Below are 20,667 nucleotides of genomic sequence, written 5' to 3' on the forward strand. Positions count from 1 at the left end.
TATAATGGACAAATTGAGTCCTAGTTTTGCAACATCTAGTCTCTAGATGTTAAAGGGGTTGCTAGTGTATGACAAAGTAGTAAAATTAGCACATTTTGTATACTTTATTGAAATTCATAGGAAAGCTTGTCCTCTGTAAATGACTTTTGGATATGAATTTGTTCAACCACCTCTAAGCATTACATATGCATGTACTTGTCCACGGGATTGGCGGTGGAGAGAAGGAAGTGAGGGAGGAAATGGTTCAGGCCAAAATGGTCATATTTAGAAGATACCTCAGATTATAACCATTGTTACATGTGTGCAATTTTATTTAACAGTGCTGTGTACATAGTGGACAAGTAAGTTCTTATACGAAATATCTATTCTTTCTAGATGTTTAGAAGTGCTTGATGTATTTAAAAGTAGTTTTAGTAGAATAATGCTTCTTGTAAATAGCTTTTAAAAACTGATGGGAAATACTGTCTTTGGAAATGGAATTGTTAAACCTCCTCTCTGAACAGTATACTCTGTGCTTGTTCATTGGGTTTAGGGAGGTGGGAGGGAAGATTGCAAAAGATGTTTTGCTAGCAGGTACTAGAACATTTCAGCTTATCCATTGCTCTATATGTTACATGCATTTTGTTTAACTTTACTGTATATATTTTGTATATACTGGACCAATGGGTCCCAATTTTATAATATCTAGTCTCTAGATATTAAAGAGGTTGCCAATGTATGACAAAAGTAGAGTTAGTAAACTAACACATTTTGTACAAAAAAAAAAATAACACTTAAAAAAAAAGAAAACAGGCTATAATGTGGATATAAGTATTCGGTATAATCTCTGGCATGTCTATGATGCCAGATTCAATAAATGGAAACTATTATTAGTCAAACTATGTGACTAACAACATTCCATGTTTTATTCAGAGGTCTGGGAAACCCTGTATATACAAAGCTCTACCTCTCAAGCCCTTTAAAGCATAAGAGTTCTCCGAAAACATACGAGTTCAACTAGGTGACCCACAGGCACTGAAACGAAGGCACAAACATTTTCCCTCTCCTTTCTCTCCAGTTTGCCCTTCTTCTCAACCAGCGTGGGGAAGGGGCCACGAAGCCCCCTTCACGTTCTCGCCGGTAACATTCAGTGGTTCTAAGACCCACTCAGGCTACAAACATTAAGAACCTTCTGCAAAGTGTAAAAAGTCTATCACACACACATGGAGTTCTGAATGGCTCAGGCTACAGTGCAGGGTGTGTATCAAGGAAACAAGGCTGCTAGTGAGGATCTCTGATGCTGTTCTGAAGTGGAGGGGATTCACTGAAAGATTTTAAGCCACTGAATAACAACACAGATTTGCATTTTAGATATATACTAATGCTATGCACTGAAACATGCAACCTGATGAAAACTCTGCCTTTAATTCCTGAGAATCAAGAAACGGAAATCATCACTGAACTCTACTATCCCAGAGAGTAAGGAAATCCCATCCTTACAGATGCCTTCTGAGTCCTTGCTTTTGCATTTTTTTCCTCTTTCAAAGGTTAACTCTGGGCCCAAGCCTCTGCCTGTCCTGGGTATTTTGTGTTGATTGGTTTCCAGAGGCGAATAACCATCCCCACAGAAAAATTCCACAGCTCGACTAATAAAACAAACATTTCACTGCGTCTGAGTTTCCCATCAGTCTATTCCTGGCTCCAGTAGTTCACTTACATATTGTTACATCACAAAGATATATTTTTTTTGTATTTTGGCCGCAGGGCTTATGGGATCTTAGTTCCCTGACCAGGGATTGAACCCGGGCCCTCAACAGTGACAGCGCAGAGTCTTAACCACGGGACCACCAGGAATTCCCACAAAGATAAAATTTAAAACCTAATCCTTTGAGATGAAAAATCAGAATTTACAGATTATGCTAAATTCCATGTTTCCCTTAATATTTAAAATCTAATTCTACCTAGAAGTGCTAATAAATGAATCCTTTAGAAAACAATACTAGGACTTCCCTGGTGGCACGGTGGCTGAGACTCCAAGCTCCCAATGCAGGGGGCCCGGGTTTGATCCCTCATCAGGGAACTAGATCTCACATGCATGCCACAACTAAGAGTTCGCATGCCACAACTAAGGAGACTGCGTGCCGCAACTAAGACCCGGTGCAACCAAATAAATAAACAAACAAATATTTTTTTAAACAATGAAAGAAATAAAAAGGAAGAAGACAATACCTGAAACCTGTCGGTGCGTGCAGGTTACAGCTGTACTAGAACCAAGCGAAGCTAAACAATTAAACATCTGAACTGCTGCGACTTCTTCTGGAAAGTGCAAAGTAATTCCAAGGCAGTTTTTAAGAGCATTTGTTTCCCAGGCTGTCTCTAAGAGATTCTAGCAACCCTCTCACGATACCCTGAAAAACCCAAGTCATTTAAGATCGCAGGCCAGCCAAGTCCAGGCCTGGGTCAACCTGGAAGGGGAACGGCTGTCTCTGGACCCACGGGAATCTCCTGCAATAGCCACTGTTCCCAGAAGGGAGGCTGGCTGGCTGTGAGGAGAAAGGCCTTGAGAGACCAGAGAGTGAGTTAAAATGGGAATTTCTCCCAAACAGCCCAGGGCTCCACTGACAAACTCCTAAGCCTGGGGTGAACCTAAGGATTCAGTCTCGTTGCCAGGAGACAGTGGCAGCATCTGGTACCCAAAGGCATCAGACAAATGCCCAGATGACCTCTGTGGCCACAAACCTAATAAACTAAGGCTGACAAATGACACCAAACCGCAGCCATCCACAAGAGCTCATAAATGTGATTTTTCCAGCTGTACCCGGCCCACTGCTGCTAGAACTTCAGACCCGCAATAAACTGGCCACAAAGATGCTGCTGTACACATGCCAAACACTGACGCGCTTGGGAAAATACCAAACTAGTATTCTCATCGGTTTTTGCATCCCCCAAAAATGTATTTTTACAAAAAAAATAAGGCACATATTTTATATTTAGAAGATGGGAAAGAAGTCAAGAAAAACCTCGGGAAGACAGAACGCGTGCCAAGGTTAAAGATGAGCTGGTCAGGGTGAGGCAGGACCAACCAGTAGGTGGCGATAGCTCCGCAAATCACGAGGCGTCCATTTCCAGGATGACACCCACACCTCACCCTGAAAAAGCATCAGAGAGATGCCACAAAAGGAATCCATCGTGGAGTCACTGTGCATCTTCCCTCGATGCTGTCCACAAGCTTCTCCCCATCATTTCAGCCTCATGACGGCCCAATGAGGCAGGAGGTTTTATTCTCCATGAAGTCTCCAAATTTCCTAGAGGCTCAGACAGCTTCAAGGCCAGGGGCTCCAGGTCACACCAACTGGGTCTAAATTCCAGTTCTCTTATTTACTGTAAGTGTGACTTTGGGCCAAGTTTTCTCACCAGTTTAAAAAGAAGAAGAAGAGGTAGAAGAAGTGGAAGAGGAAGAAGCAGCAGCAGCCAGGGAAAGATTATCTTATAGGGTTATGAAGAATAAATGAGAAATGTACACCCAATGCAGGGCCTGGAATAGTAAGCGTCCAGTAAATGTCACCTGTGATGAGTGCTGTCATGGGCAACAAATAACGACTAGTAAAAATAACCCTGCTACTGCTGCCCCAGGTTACACAGCTACGAAAGGGCAGGACCAGGATTTGAACTGGAGTCTGTCTGATTCCACGGGTATGCCCTCAAGCATCCCACTCTTCTGGGCCGTGATAATGGTGGGGCAGGGGGAGGCAGGGGAGGAGACAACAGGTTTCGCTTTAACAGGATGACTTTCTCTCTCAGAAAGCTTTTAGAAGCTTTATAACATCATAGCTTTATAACCCCAACCAGAAAACATCTTGCAGAAAGTCACATTAATGCGGGGAAAGGTTGCGAGAGGGACACAGTTTCTTTAAAACATATAAATGTTTTTATAAGGATGCTCAGAGTAGCGATATTCGTAACAGCCCCAAACTGGAGGCAACCCAAATGTCCATTAACCGTCGGATGGAGAAGTAGATGGTGGTGTGAGGATATAACGGAAGAATACACAGCAATGAGAATGACAACAGCAGCAGGACCGAACCTCACAAATACAACGTCAGCAGAAGAAGCCAGACACACAGGAGTCCATCCTGGATCATTCCACGGATCTGATGTTCAAAACAGGCAAACCCAGCCTCTGGTGTCAGATGTCAGGATAACGGTTACCTTGGGAGCAGAGAGGCAGTGGGTGGGGAGAAAGGGGGCTTCTGGGGTGCCGGTAAGGTTCTGTTTTCTGATACAGGTTCTGGTTACACAGGCACATTCACTATGAAAATTCACCAATCGGTTCACTTTTGGGGCTCATGCCCTGCTCTGTATGCATATTATCCCTCAATAAATACAGTACATATTAAATAGCTATTAAACTTACAATCTAGGGATCATTCAGTTGCTGCTATATTATTAGAGTTTTGTTATTTCATCCATTTGAAACCCTGTTCAGTCCATGAGAAGTAATACCAGCAGGTTTGAAGACCACCCATCCTGGATTAGAAGCCTGGTTATGCCACTTACCAGTTATGTGATTTTGTACAAATGACTTAACCTGTGTCTTGATCTCCTCACCTGTAAATCAGGGCTCGTACACCCACGTTTGCAGAATTGTCCCAAGCATTAAAAAAAACTTAAGGAAAACATTCACCATACGTCGTACCAGCCCATGTGGCAGATGTTCAATAAACTGGACAGTTAAGTAGTTCCAACAAATTAACTCATTAATCTAACCCTCCATGAATCAATGTCCTATCACAGTGAAAAATGGATGACCACGCACTACAAGTATACTATTTTAGACCAAGTTTAATGGTGAACCCCATCTTGGCCTCTGCTCATTTTTCCAATTTGGACTTAGATGGGAGAGAGAGAGAGAGAGAGTCAGGGAGGGACGAAGTGGAGGGGAGAAAACAAAATCCCTGATGGCACAGCCAAAGCACAGAGAGGAGCCCGCAGCCCAAGGCTGGGATGCCGTGAAAACCCTGACCATCTCCCAGTCTCTGGGCTTCAGTCTTCTTATCTTTACAGCTGAATGGCTGTGTCGCCCTGATTGCTCAGTAATCTGTTGTAAATGACTACGCTGCGTACAGAGCTATCATACAAATGTGAGGGATCTATAAAAACATAAGTTAGTCCAATATAAAGAGTAACTGTTCAAACATCAAGTCACTCTTATTAGTGGTCACGATTTACTTAACCTCCCATGGCCCGCGTGGAATCTGAACTCACGACCCAATGGCAGGCAACTCTACAAAAAAAACAAAACAGAAAACAGGCCAGATCTCTTTAGAGGCATGTTTTGCACAAGGTTCAGTCAAACCCTGTGGGAAAGGGGTGGGGAGAGAAGCAATGGGTGGAAGACAGACAGCAAAAGTGTCCCCCCAAAGCACAGTACTTTACACTTCTGCACTGCACTGGTACTGTAAGTAAAGTGTATTGCTCCTGCACGTTTCTAATCAAGTTTCTACACCGTTAACAGTGCATTTTTCAATATAATCTAACACAAAATTACTCAAACACATACAAGAGGTAACCTGAAAGTAAATGCCCGGAACGTCAGGACCTCAGAGAACACTTATACCTAAGTTGGGCACCCAAGATCCTGCCGGTGCCTGATCAGAAGAAGGTGATGCTGACAGTCAGCAGATGCAAGTATCGGTTGCTTTCCATGGAAACCAGCAAATTAACCCTGTGACTGAATTCCTTCTGCCTTCTAGCTCCCCAAAGTCTAATGCTTTGCTAAAAAAATTTTAAAAAGAAAGAAAAAAGAAAAGGAGTTTGCTATGTTGCCTAATGAGGTCATGCTCAAAGCCTAAGTAAAAGTTAAAAGCAAAAGCAGTTCTTGAATAATCTGGTTTTACTAGAAAGGTGGATATTCAAGCTACCTTGGAAAACGGGGAAGACAAACTATACAGAGAAAATGAAAACAAAAACAAAAACCACTCTGGGGGTGTGAGGAAAAAAAAGTCTCTATGGCTTCCCTGGTGGTCCAGCGGTTAAGACTTCGTGCTTCCACTGCAGGGGGCGCGGGTTTGATCGCTGGTCAGGGAAGTTCCGCAAGCCGCGCGGTACAGCCAAAAAAAAGAAGAAAAGTCTCTAGGTAGAACAAAACTAATATAAAACGGATAAAAATTCCCTGAGCCGCTTGGTGGAGGGAGGAAGGGAAAATGGTGAAAGAGGTGAATAAAATCCTTCAAGGGCTCTCAGCCAGCGATGACATCCCTCCGTCCTGGCAGGCAGCTGATCCAGGTGATGTTTCACTCCGATAACTAAACAAGTCCCAGAATTTCAGATGAGACACGGATTCTCTACATTCCCTCCCTCTGCCTCCAGAGAAGATTCTAGAATTCCCTGGTAGACGACAGCACTAACTCTGCAAGCAGTGAGCACGCCTGAAGGAAGGAGGAGGGCCAGCCGGCGGGGGCCTCACCGGCAGGGGGACCCCAGCAGAGCTGCAGGAGGGCCACCACCTCCGCACGGGGAGCGGCAGGGCCTGCTGTGTCGCTCACATTCCCGCAGGACAACAGCACAGGGCGGCTTCTCATCTGAGCAGATGCACTCAGGCTTCTCCCCAAGGAAACACCTGGGCCTGAGTACGAATCGACAGGGATTTCAACCTGGAAGGACCTTAGCAAACCTCCTGCTTCCCAACTGCTACCTGGGGGGCAGATGTTCTTTCAGATCCAAGGTCCTGTGCTCTGGCCCCCAGGCCTGTCCACAGGGGCTGTCTGTGACCTGTAAGGCACTAGGGACAAAAAGCCACCACTGGATGCCTAGCAGAAAGCGCAGAAAACCTCCCAGTCCACGAATATGGGGTGCTCCTGGCTTCCTGGGGTACATTCTCCCCAGCCTCTCCCTGGAATTCAAAGCTGCTGTCCATCTCCTTCTTGATCTGAAAGCCAGCCCCTTGGACAACCCTCTCTCCTGGGCCTCCCTGCACCAGAGGCCCAGGTGCCCTCTTCCAGCCTGATCTCTTGGCACCAAGAGTTCTCAGGATCAGGCCCAGCCTAGACCCTTCTCTGGGTCCCCAACGCCCTCGGCCCTCCCTCTCTGTGAGCCATTTCTCGGTGGGATGCTTCCCTCTCCTGAATCTCCCCACGGCCACTCCCCCAGGCCATCTCCCTCTTGTCTGCAGTGCTGAGAACAATTTCACGCGGTACTCCCTTCCCGTGTGAACTTGACACTTACGAGTCAGTTCTTCATGCATCTCCAAGTGGTCCCCCTTGAAGGACCGATGTGCGTCCCTTCAGAAAGGAAAAGACCCCCGACTGACTTAAGTCATCCCCCCACCTGGAGCACAACGCCTCGCACTTATGCCATCCAAAGCGGAATTAGCCCCACTGTAAGCAGCTGACGAAGAAGAACCAGCAGGAAGCTGGGGCCACCGACGCCCTGTGCCTACGCTGAGCTCCAGGGGCCAGCGGTACATCTGGCTTTACTCCCTCCTGCGTTCCCAGCACTGGGCTGCGCGCCACCCCGTGGGCACCCGACAGAACTGCACCCAATAAAGGGGGCAGATGCTGAAGCAACAGAGAATCCAAACGAAGGAGCTCATCCCGGGAAGCTTTTCCTGATTCCTCTTGCAGTTTCCCTCCCTTCTGTCCCAAAAGGATGCCGTTAACACTTCTCTAAGGATGCTCATGGCTGCCTGTATGAAAACTACAAGTTTGCTTATCCCTCACATTAAAGTTGCAAAGGAAAGGCCTGACTCTTCCTCATTTCTTATCCCCAGAAACACCACTATGAGCCTTCCGCGTACTGCTGAACTCAATTTGACCTGTTGACAAGTGAGGTGCACAGCTCAGGCTTACAGAAGGGGCCAGAAACAGGGGAGGGGGAGAGAGGGCACCTCATGCTTTGAACAGACTCTGTCCTCACTTGATCTTCAAAAAGCACAGAATGAGTGAGAGACAAAAGTTCCTGGTTCTCCTGATACAGATCAGTCCAGGGAACCAAATGCCCATTTTTCTAGCCCAGCAGATGATGCTCCCTCTTGCACAAGATGACTCCCCGAAACCCTCACTCAAAGTCCATAACGTGAATTGCTGCATACGAGCTAGGAGTCTTTTGCCCCAGAAAGATAACTCAGATTGTTTTCTGCTGGGAAATAAATCTGAGTGCGCTGGCTTGCATAAATATTCCCGTGAAGTAATTAGCACTTCATCAACATGCAGCCCATCAATCTGCACAAACCTCTAAGCAACTGAAATGCTGTCCAATTAACAGATTTTTTAAATAATTGATTACCTTAAACTCATTAGCCTTAAAATTGCCATAGGCTGATAAATTACACTTATCAAATAACATTTGATAGATGACCATGAAGTGGTTCAGAGTCTCTCTCTCTCTCCTAGGTGAAGCAGCGTGATGAGATCTGAAGTCCAGGGATCCTTGATTCTACCCGTTGAAGAGTGTTCTGTGGTCTAACAGTGTCACCCAGTGGCAGAAGTCTCACAGTTGTGTTCAGAGCAGCTGTTGCTTTTTAAATGTATTTGTCACATGTGTTTCTTTACTAAAAGGAAAAGAAGAAAACTATTTTGGGGGAATTGCTCTAAGAAAACTAGTGTGTGTAAATTCTAGAAAACACGGCACTGGCATAAGACAGCTCCCCTACGTCCAAGGTTACTTTGAAGCCTTTGGGGACCGTACAGACGTGTGCAGACATGACGAGAGACACAAGGGAAGTTCCTGTGACTCAGGGACGGTGCAGGTTTGACATGAAATCAATTCAGTGTCCCAGGGCTGAGCAATAGGGTCACCCCCTGCTGTCTGCTTTCTCGTCCACCATTCGGCCACTTCAATTCTCAAAACCCTGGCTCTCCCAGAACAAGGAGAAAAAAATCAGCCAATTCTGTTCCAAGGTTGACTATCTGATTTTAGAAGCTTAGGAGGTGACGCTTAATTGAAAATAATAAATTATTTAACTTCCTTATCGGTACAAAGAGAAGGCTGGACCAGATAACCCTTGAGATCCCTTCCTGGTTCTAACATTCTGATAATACAGAAGAGTTCGGCTGGTCTGTCACTCCCCACAGCACAGGGGCTTCTGACCCAAGGCTGTGGAACTCTGGCCCCACCATCAGGGCCAGACAGACCACGGAGGTGCCCCAGTACGTTCCACGCACACCCCACCTCGGTCTCCACTCCTCTCGTTCCTGTCCCCAGTGCATCACATCTACGCTGAGCAGGCTTTCTGCTCGTGACTGCTGCACTTCCCCAGATGCAGCCACCCTCCCTCGAGTCCCTCTAGAAGAGTCTCAGCCACTTGGTCCAGGGCTAGAGCTGCCCACATAGGATGGGGTGCAGACTAGACTTTATTAAACCAAAACTCCCAATCCAGGGGGCTCCCAATACTCTAGTCAAGAATCACACATACACCATATACGATCAATAAAAACAAAGCATTGTTTATTCCTCTTTGCATAAAATCACCTACAGCAATTAGATATTACACTATAATTAAATTAATTCAAGTCTGACTCCTGAAACTACCCTGAAATCAAGCCACAATTCAGCCCTCTTTAGGATTGGTTCAAGATGGCGGAGTAGAAGGACGTGCTCTCACTCCCTCTTGTGACAGCACCGGAATCACAACTAACTGCTGAACAATCATCGACAGGAAGACACTGGAACTCACCAGAAAAGATACCCCACATCCAAAGACAAAGGAGAAGCCACGATGAGACGGTAGGAGGGGCGCAATCACAATAAAATCGAATCCCATAACCGCTGGGTAGGTGACTCACAGACTGGAGAACGCTTATACCACAGAAGTCCACCCACTGGAGTGAAGGTTCTGAGCCCCACGTGAGGCTTCCCAACCTGGGGGTCCAGCAACCAGAGGAGGAATTCCTAGAGAACCAGACTTTGAAGGCTAGTGGGATTTGATTGCAGGACTTCGACAGGACTGGGGGAAACAGACTCCACTCTTGCAGGGCACACACAAAGTAGTGTGCACATCGGGACCCAGGGGAAGGAGCAGTGACCCCAGGGGAGACTGAACCAGACCTACCTGCTAGTGTTGGAGGGTCTCCTGCAGAGGCAGGGGATGGCTGTGGCTCACCATGGGGACAAGGACACTGGCAGCAGCAGTTCTGGGAAGTACTCCTTGGCGTGAGCCCTCCCAGAGTCTGTCATTGGCCCCACCAAAGAGCCCAGGTAGGCGCCAGCGTTGGGTTGCCTCACGCAAAACAACCAACAGGGAGGGAACCCAGCCCCACCCATCAACAGTCAAATGGATCAAAGTTTTACTGAGCTCTGCCCATCAGAGCAACAGTCAGCTCTACCTACCACCAGTCCCTCCCATCAAGCCTCTTACATAGCCTCATCCACCAGAGGGCAGAGAGCAGAAGTAAGAAGAACTACAATCCTACAGCCTGTGGAACAAAAACCACATTCACAGAAAGATAGACAGAATGAAAAGGCAGAGGGCTATGTACCAGATGAAGGAAAAAGATAAAACCCCACAAAAACAACTAAATGAAGTGGAGATAGGCAACTTTCCAGAAAAAGAATTCAGAATAATGATAGTGAAGATGATCCAGGACCTTGGAAAAAGAATGGAGGCAAAGATCGAGAAAATGCAAGAAATGTTTAATAAAGACCTAGAAGAGGGCTTCCCTGGTGGCGCAGTGGTTGAGAGTCCGCCTGCCGATGCAGGGGACGCGGGTTCGTGCCCCGGTCCGGGAGGATCCCGCGTGCCGCGGAGCGGCTGGGCCCGTGGGCCATGGCCGCTGGGCCTGCGCGTCCAGAGCCTGTGCTGCGCGACGGGAGAGGCCGCAGCGGTGAGAGGCCCGCGTACCGCAAAAAAAAAAAAAAAAAAAAAAAAGACCTAGAAGAATTAAAGAACAAACACCTAGAAGAATTAAAGAACAAACACACAGAGATGAACAATACAATAAATGAGATGAAAAATACACTAGAAGCAATCAATAATGGAATAACTGAGGCAGAAGAACAGATAATTGATCTGGAAGACAGAATGGTGGAATTCACTGCAGGAGAACAGAATAAACAAAAAGGAATGAAAAGAAATGACAGACCTCTGGGATAACATTACATGCACCAACATTCAGATTATAGGGGTCCCAGAAGGAGAAGAGAGAGAGAAAGGACCCGACAAAATATTTGAAGAGATTACAGTCAAAAACTTCCCTGACATGGGAAAGGAAATAGCCACCCAAATACAGGAAGTGCAGAGAGTCCTAGGCAGGATAAACCCAAGGAGAAACATGCTGACACACACAGTAATCAAACTGACAAAAATTAAAGACAAAGAAAAATTATTAAAAGCAAAAAGGAAAAAACAACAAATAACATACAAGGGAACTCCCATAAGGTAAACAGCTGATTTCTCAACAGAAACTCTACAGGCCAGAAGGGAGTGGCACAATATATTTAAAGGGATGAAAGGGAAGAACCTACAACCAGGATTACTCTACCCAGCAAGGATCTCACTCAGGTTTGACGGAGAAATCAAAAGCTTTACAGACAAGCAAAAGCTAAGAGAATTCAGCACCACCAAACCAGCTCTACAACAAATGCTAAAGGAACTTCTCTAAGTGGGAAACACAAGAGAAGAAAAGGACCTACAAAAACAATTAAGAAAATGGTAATAGGAACATACATATCAATAATTACCTTAAATATGAATGGATTAAATGCTCCAACCAAAAGACACAGGCTCGCTGAACGGATACAAAAACAAGATCCATATATATGCTGTCTACAAGAGACCCACTTCAGACCTAGGGACACATTCAGACTGAAAGTGAGGGGATGGAAAAAGATATTCCATGCAAATGGAAATCAAAAGAAAGCTGGAGTAGCAATACTCATATCAGATAAAATAGACTTTAAAATAAAGAACGTTACAAGAGACAAGGAAGGATGCTACATAATGATCAAGGAATCAATCCAAGAAGCAGATATAACAATTATAAATATACATGCACCCAACACAGGAGCACCTCAATACATAAGGCAAATGCCAACAGCTATAAAAGAGGAAGTCGGCAGTAACACAGTAACAGTGGGGGACTTTAACACCAATGGACACATCATCCAGAAAGGACATTAATAAGGAAACACAAGCTTTAAATGACACAATAGACCAGACAGATTTAATTGATATTTATAGGACATTCCATCCAAAAACAGCAAATTACACTTTCTTCTCAAGTGCACATGGAAAATTCTCCAGGATAGATCATATCTTGGGTCACAAATCAAGCCTCAGTAAATTTAAGAAAACTGAAATCATATTAAGCATCTTTTCCAACCACAATGCTATGAGATTAGAAATCAATTACAGGGGAAAAAAACGTAAAAAACACAAACACATGGGAGCTAAACAATACGTTACTAAATATCCAAGAGATCACTGAAGAAATCAAAGAGGAAATCGAAAAATACCTGGAGACACATGACAATGAAAACACGACGATCCAAAACCTATGGGATGCAGCAAAAGCAGTTCGAAGAGGGAAGTTTACAGCAATAAAATCCTATCTCAAGAAACAAAAAAAATCTCAAATAAACAATCTAACCTTACACCTAAAGGACCTAAAGAAAGAAGAACAAACAAAACCCAAAGTTAGCAGAAGGAAAGAAATCATAAAGAGCAGAGCAGAAATAAATGAAATAGAAACAAAGAAAACAATAGCAAAGATCAATAAAACTAAAAGCTGGTTCTTTGGGAAGATAAACAAAATTGATAAACCATTAGCCAGCCTCATCACGAAAAAAAGGGAGAAGACTCAAATCAGTAAAATTAGAAATGAAAAAGGAGAAGTTACAATAGACACCGCAGAAATACAAAGCATCATAAGAGACTACTACAAGCAACTCTATGCCAATAAAACGGACAACCTGGAAGAAATGGACAAATTCTTAGAAAGGTATAACCTTCTAAGACTGAACCAGGAAGAAATAGAAAATACGAACAGACAAATCACAAGTAATGAAATTGAAAATGTGATTAAAAATCTTCCAACAAACAAAAGTCCAGGACCAGATGGCTTCACAGGCGAATTCTAGCAAACATTTAGAGAAGAGCTAACACCCATCCTTCTCAAACTCTTCCAAAAAATTGCAGAGGAAGGAACACTCCCAAACTCATTCTATGAGGCCACCATCAACCTGATACCAAAATCAGACAAACATACTACAAAAAAAGAAAATTACAGGCCAATATCACTGATGAATATAGATGCAAAAATCCTCAACAAAATACTAGCAAACAGAATCCAACGACACATTAAAAGGATCATACATCATGATCAAGTGGGATTTATCCCAGGGATGCAAAGATTCTCCAATATGCAAATCAATCAATGTGATACACCATATTAACAAACTGAAGAATAAAAACCAATCAATCAATGTGATACACCATATTAACAAACTGAAAATCAATCAATGTGATACACCATATTAACAAACTGAAGAATAAAAACCATATGATCATCTCAATAGATGCAGAAAAAGCTTTTGACAAAATTCAACATCCATTTATGATAAAAACCCTCCAGAAAGTGGGGACAGAGGGAACCTCCCTCAACATAATAAAGGCCATATACGACAAAACCACAGCAAACATCATTCTCAGTGGTGAGAGGTGAAAGCATTTCCTCCAAGGTCAGGAAAAAGACAAGGATGTCCACTCTCACCAGTCTTATTCAACATAGTTTTGGAAGTCCTAGCCATGGCAATCAGAGAAGAAAAAGAAATAAAAGGAATTCAAATTGGAAAAGAAGAAGTAAAACTGTCGCTGTTTGCAGATGACATGATACTATACATGGAGAATCCTAAAGATGCCACCAGAAAACTACTAGAGCTAATCAATGAATTTGGTAAAGCTGCAGGATACTAAATAAAGCACAGAAGTCTCTTGCATTCCTATACAATAACGACAAAAGATCAGAAAGAGAGATTAAGGCAACAATCCCATTCACCACTGCAACAAAAAGAATAAAATACCTAGGAGTAAACCTACCTAAGGAGGTAAAAGACCTGTATGCAGAAAACTATAAGACATTGATGAAAGAAATCAAAGATGACACAAATAGATGGAGAGATATACCATGTTCTTGGATTGGAAGAATCAATACCGTGAAAATGACTATACTACCCAAAGCAACCTACAGATTCAATGCAATCCCTATCAAATTATCAACAGCATATTTTACGGAACCAGAACAAAAAAATCTTAAAATTTGTACAGAGACACAAAAGCCTGAATAGCCAAAGCAATCTTGAAGGAAAAAAAGCGGAGCTGGAGGGGCTTCCCTGGTGGCTCAGTGGCTGAGAGTCCGCCTGCCAATGCAGGGGACATGGGTTCATGCCCCAGTCTGGAAAAATCCCTCATGCCGCAGAGCGGCTGGGCCCATGAGCCATGGCCACTGAGCCTGCACGTCCGGAGCCTGTGCTCCGCAACGGGAGAGGCCACAAAAGTGAGAGGCCCACGTACCGCAAAAAAAACACAGAGCTGGAGAAATCAGACTCCCTGACTTCAGAGTATACTAAAAAGCTACAGTAATCAAGAACAATATGGTACTAGCACAAGAAGAGAAATATAGATCAATGGTACAGGATAGAAAGCCCAGAGAAACCCACACACCTATGGTCAACTAATCTATGATAAAGGAGGCAAGGATATACAATGGAGAAAAGACAGTCTCTTCAATAAGTGGTGCTGGGAAAACTGAACAGCTACATTTAAATGAAAGAAATTAGAACACTCCCTAACACCATACACAAAAATAATCTCAAAATTGATTAAAGACCTAAGTGTAAGACCGGACACTATAAAACTCTTAGAGGAAAACATAGGAAGAACACTCTTTGACATAAATCACAACAAGATCTTTTTGACCCACCTCCTAGAGTAATGGAAATAAAAACAAAAATAAACAAATGGGACCTAGTGAAACTTAAAAGCTTTTGCACAGCAGAGGAAACTATAAACAAGATGAAAAGACAACCCTCAGAATGGGAGAAAACATTTGCAAACGAATCAACGGACAAAGGATTAATCTCCAAAATATATAAATAGCTCATGCAGCTCAATATTAAAAAAACAAACAACTCAATCAAAAACTGGGCAAAAGACCTAAGTAGACATTTCTCCAAAGAAAACATACAGATGGCCAAGAGGCACATGAAAAGCTGCTCAACATCACTTATTATTAGAGAAATGCAAATCAAAAGTACAATGAGGTATCACCTCACACCGGTCAGAATGGCCATCATCAGAAAATCTACAAACAACAAACGCTGGAGAGGATGTGGAGAAAAGGGAACCCTCTTGCACTGTTGGTGGGAATGTAAACTGATACAGCCACTATGGAGGACAGTATGGAGGTTCCTTAAAAAAATAAAAATAGAATTACCATATGATCCAGCAATCCCACTACTGGGCATATACCCAGAGAAAACCACAATTCAAAAAGAGTCATGTACCACAATGTTCACTGCAGCACTATTTACAATAGCCAGGTCATGGAATCAAACTAAATGCCCATCAACAGACGAATGGATAAAGAAGATGTGGTACATATATACAATGGAATATTACTCAGCCATAAAAAGGAACGAAACTGGGTCATTTGTAGAGATGTGGATGGACCTAGAGACTGTCATACAGAGTGAAGTAAGTCAGAAAGAGAAAAACAATTATCATATATTAATGCATATATGTGGAATCTAGAAAAATGGTACAGATGAACCCATTTGCAAGGCAGAAATAGAGACACAGACGTGGAGAACAAAAAATATGGGCACCAAGCGGGGGACGTGGTGGTGGTGGTGTGATGAATTGGGAGATTGGGATTGATGTATATACACTAATATGTATAAAATAGATAACTAATAAGAATGTGTCATATAAAAAGTAAATTAAATTTTAAAAAATTCAGCCCTCTTGCTTCTCCTCTAGTTTTTCTTGACATGTCTTTGTCTTCTCTATAAATCCATCTTCTTCCTGCCAACTCCCACCAAAGTCCAAATACACAGGAGCTTCAGAGAGTCAATGACAGTTCTTTCTCATTGCCTTACGTTCAGAAAATCACTGTCTACTCTCATAGACTACTCGTAAGAAGATATATTTTTGCCACTTCCTGTCTGAAGAATGTGTGGGCAGTGTGTGACAAAAGGCTTGAACACGTACATACCCGTGAATCTGGTAATTCCCCTTGCAGGAATTACTCCAAGGAGGTAATCAGACAAGGACACAAAACATATAAAAATATGTGTAAGAATAGTTTATGTATGATTTATGATAGTGAAAAAGGAAAGAAACCACTTAGATGTCTAATAATGCGATACAGTGCAGCTTTAATAAAATCATATTGTTAGAATAAATAATGAAAGGGGAAATATTCACGATGTATCAAATGAGAGAAAAATTTCAGGTTCCAAAACAGCATGTCCTTTATTTTCTAGTCTGTGCGTTTGCATGAACAAAAGCTATTCAGAGTGTCACCCAATGACCAGCAGTATCCGCATCGCCAGGGAGCTTGTTCAGTGCAAATGCCCTAGCTGAAAGGCACTGGATCAGAATCGCTGGGGCAGGGCACAGAGATCTGTTTTTTTGTTTACTGTGTGCCACACCACCTCTGAGGTAGATACTAAAATTTGCCCCATTGTGCAGATGGGGAAATTGAGGCCCAGAGAGACTAGGTAACTTAGCCAAGGCTGCAAAGCCAGTAAGTGGCAGCTCGCACAGCTAGCTCCAGAGTCCGCACTCCGCACCCCTCTGCTCTAGGGCCTCTCTAGGATAAATCTTATATTTGGAAGTGTGCTCTGTGCTGCTTCCCCGAAATCAACAGCATGATGCATCCCACCCATCCTTGTGTCTTCTTCCTAGTGTTTCAGCACTTCTGTTACAAAGTTATTGATGGGGGAAAGAGGCGTTGCCACTATCGCTGGTACCACCATTGACAAACCCCGTGGAGAAGACCTGCCTGAAGTCTTTAAAAAGATGGTTTGATTTAAGTGCACATTAAATAACAGCCCACATTAGCAGAAACAACCTTAATGCCCTTGAGTGACAGCATGGAGTGTGATATGGGTTTAACACGGAAGGCCTTCCTATCACCAGCTAGAGTGGGGCTGTCACTGGCGATTCCATAAACACCCTTGACAAACCACCCGGCCTATCATCTTTGAAATTATGCAACTTTTGATCGATTTCTTTTACTTTTTTGTCTTCTGCCTTCAAAATTTGCATGTAACGTAATACTTTGATTTTTATATGATGCTATTTTATATTCACAAAATTCAAGTTTGCACACAAACGCCACCAGCCTTTATTCCCAAACTGCAAATTTCTGAATAAAGGAGCCTACCTTGGCACATTTACTCTATGTGATTTTCTAGGGAGGAAACACCTCAGTCATTCATTTCAGGAGACTACCAAGGGGATGGACGGACTGGGAAGATGGTGGGCTTAGGCCTGGTCCCTCCTGAGAGGAAGGAAACCACACAGACCAGAAAAAAACTTCCTGCTGGACCAGCTTTCAAAGCCCTCAAATATTCCTGTCTTCAAGAGCGGAATAATAATTTCATAAAATGCATGACCTGGTCCAGCTGGGCACCCAAACAAATATTTTCAAAAGCGGAGACTATCTTCAAAAGGACTCAATTTAGAAAGAGCAGAGACCATCTGCTCAACTTCCCCAGCACCACACACGAGGAAACTGAGGCCCAGAGATACTGAAGCTTGGCTAAGTTCACAGAGAAAGTGGCCACGCCTGGACTGAAACCCGTGTCTGCCTCTGGCCCTCACTTGGCTGGACTATACCGCCTCTCTCACTTCTGACTCCTATACTGAATTTTCTAAATTGATTTTCTACATTTCCTACTCATTTTGGGGGGGTGGTGTTTTTGACACTAATATCACCATTAACATTACCATCAATAACGGGATGGCATCTTTGAAGATGATAATATGTTTCAGTTATAAGTAGCCACACTTCCATCTGCTTCTATATCCTGCCAAATTCCAGAAAACTACAAAGTCACTGTGATGATAAAAAAAAAAAAAATGCCTCTTAGGGTAGGAGAAAACGACTCATTTGCCTTTTTTTTTTTAACCTGATATTGACACTGAGTAACCATAACATTAAAAACCAGTGACTGCTCAGACACCGTGGCTTAAGACACCCTCTTTAGACTCTCCATCTTATCCTTCTCCTATTAAAACCTACCCTTCCTCAAGCATCAATAAACTACTGGATCAAATCAAATAAACTACTGGAAAAGTGAAAATCAGCCCTACTGACAACAGGAGAAGTAAGGACAGGCCTTACTGACAACCGACCCCAATATGCCATCAGGACATAAAGAAAGCTCAGCATAGGACCCAGACGCTGACCTCCACAAAAATGAATGGCCATCCTCCTTTCTCAAGAACCTGAGACTGCTAATTCTTTACTAAGTTACAACTCTAACCCCACTTTAATGTCCGGCCTCCTATATATAAAAATTGTTAAGATACCCAATCACTGAACTGTGACTGCTTCCCGACCACATCCAGCCCGGGTCTGGCCCCGTTTCTTTAACCCCATCTTCAAAGCACCCAGCATAAGCAAAGACGCAACTCTGCCTTTCCCAGAGAATCCCAGCACTCTTCCAGGCTACACTCGCCCCGCTGCAGAAGCTAAATGAACCGAACCTCTCTACAGTGACACGTGCATTCCTGGAGGTTGCTGGCTGGTGGGATTCCATACTCGTTTGTCTTACTAAGTTACTAGTAACATTAGAGTAGAAAGAACCTCAAATAAAAGGTCCACAAACCTAAATCCTGACTTATCACTTCTCTACGTCTGTTTCCTTGCTGGTAAAATGACAGCCAGTTATCCTATATTTTACAACTTTTCATCTCAAATACGCTGTATTTCAGCCATATTGTGGGTCAAAGAGGTTTATTTCCATTGAAGAAGGTGCTCTGACTTCCAGTCACTCAACTTAACTTTTTCACTTTTGAAATACAGCACAGCTAGAGTTTGTCTGGAAAACTTTTTTCACTCTTAAAGAGATCTTCATGCAAGAAACAATGGTTACAATTATGTGTTTTTCTGAATGGTTCATTAACATGTTCCCTAATTACACGAATATAAGTTGACATTTGATTTCTGCTTCCACCGTGAAAAATTAGTGTGAGGATTGGGGCACATCTCCGTCTGGGTCTTTGGAGGATCAACTGGCGCTAACTAAACCTCAGAGAGCAGCTATGGGCACAGCCCAGGTCCTTTTAATCAAAGTCTGTTTTCTCACCTACCCCTCTTCTGGTTACCCCGTGGGCTTTCTGTGAACAACAAACAGCCAGTCTTGTTATGAGGACACCAAAACCAAGAAAGGATTATTAAGCCCACTGTTGTCAGCAAGGCCAGAACCATGAGTGTCCCTCCTCTGTATGAGCCTCGGGTCAGGCCCTAAAGATCTAGGGAGGAGTGAGACATGGTCCCTGCCATCCAGGGCTCACAGCTAGTGGAGAAGACAGGCCCACAATCACTAGTGTGATACATACACTTTGAGGGTGGGAAGGCCGGGGAGGTCTCTGGGAGTTCTTCCTAAGACTGTACCTCCTTCCAGCTCCAAAAGGAGGAAGGTTCTCCCCTTGTGACTCCATCAATGAGGATGCTCTGGGCCACATGCAACAACACCTGCCTCTAAGGAGCTGCAACCACAGGGGCTCGTTTTTACCTCTCGTAAGAATGTGGTGGTATCAGGCTGTGCAAGGCTGCTTCAGAGCTCAGTGGTGTCATGGGGGCTCTGGGGTCTTCTCATTGCTCTGCTCAGTAGTCCCAGCACCTCCAGGAGGAAGGGCAGACTGGCAAAGCCCCCCCACACTGGGTCTCTTTATCTTGGAGGGAAGCCACTCCCAGAAGCCCCCGGGGGGCCTTCTGACACCTCATTGGCTAGAGCTACATCGTGTCATCACCATAGCAACAAAGGACGCTGGGAAAATGGGGACGTGGCATTCCAGCACTGAAGAGGGGACAGCAGTGGCTGTTAGGTAGACAACCAACCCTGCCACACACAGACGGTTATGGGGGGAATGTGTCCCACAATATTCATACGTTGAAGCCCCACCCCCCAATGTGACAGTAAGTGGAGGTGGGGCCTTTGTGAGGTGATTAGGAGTAGAGGAGGGCATGGGGGGGCCCATGATGGGACCAGAGTCCTTATAGGAGGACGAGACACCAGAGCTGGCATCTCCCCCTACCCCTGCCATGTAAGGACATGGTAAGAAGGCTGCTGTCTGTAAGCCAAGAAGAGAGTCCTCACCAGGAATCTTGGACGTCCAGCCTCCAGAACTGTGAGAACTAAGTATCTGTTGCTTAGCCCACTCAGCCTATGGTATTTTGTTATGGCAGCCCGAGCTGACTAGGACACAAATCCAATTCAACTGTCTTCAAAGGCACTCCAGCCTCCGGACAAGGGGCTCATCAGGCCCCTCCGGGTAAGGTCAGCAGCAACTCTGCACCTCAGCTCCAAAGCTGAAAGGGACACTAGAGCAACGACCATTCCTTAGAAGTGCTCAGTCCTCACAGCATCTGTAATAATGTTGCAGTAAGCAACAAAGACGGGGGACCTTTTACTGGGAGCCCTTTCAGCCTTTAGCTTTGCCTTCTGCACAAAACCTCC

The 20,667-nt window shown here is 44.1% G+C and overlaps 1 protein-coding gene across 3 annotated transcripts in view; it reads right to left on the minus strand.

Moving 5' to 3' along the window:
* The window catches only part of FAM107B (family with sequence similarity 107 member B), an 86,780-nt gene that overhangs the window by 18,420 nt on the left and 47,693 nt on the right, over nt 1-20,667 (minus strand). The window contains exon 1 of one of the 3 annotated variants that reach the window (XM_067703890.1): nt 2,209-2,335. The exons of the other annotated variants lie outside the window; for them this stretch is intronic. Within the exon in view, the coding sequence (XP_067559991.1) occupies nt 2,209-2,275 (67 nt within the window). The 5' untranslated portion in view covers nt 2,276-2,335. Of the gene's footprint in view, nt 1-2,208; nt 2,336-20,667 lie in introns of those variants that run through there. 3 annotated transcript variants of the gene reach the window in all.

The sequence above is a fragment of the Pseudorca crassidens genome, chromosome 1, assembly GCF_039906515.1.
Source record: "Pseudorca crassidens isolate mPseCra1 chromosome 1, mPseCra1.hap1, whole genome shotgun sequence".
Lineage (NCBI taxonomy): Eukaryota > Metazoa > Chordata > Mammalia > Artiodactyla > Delphinidae > Pseudorca > Pseudorca crassidens.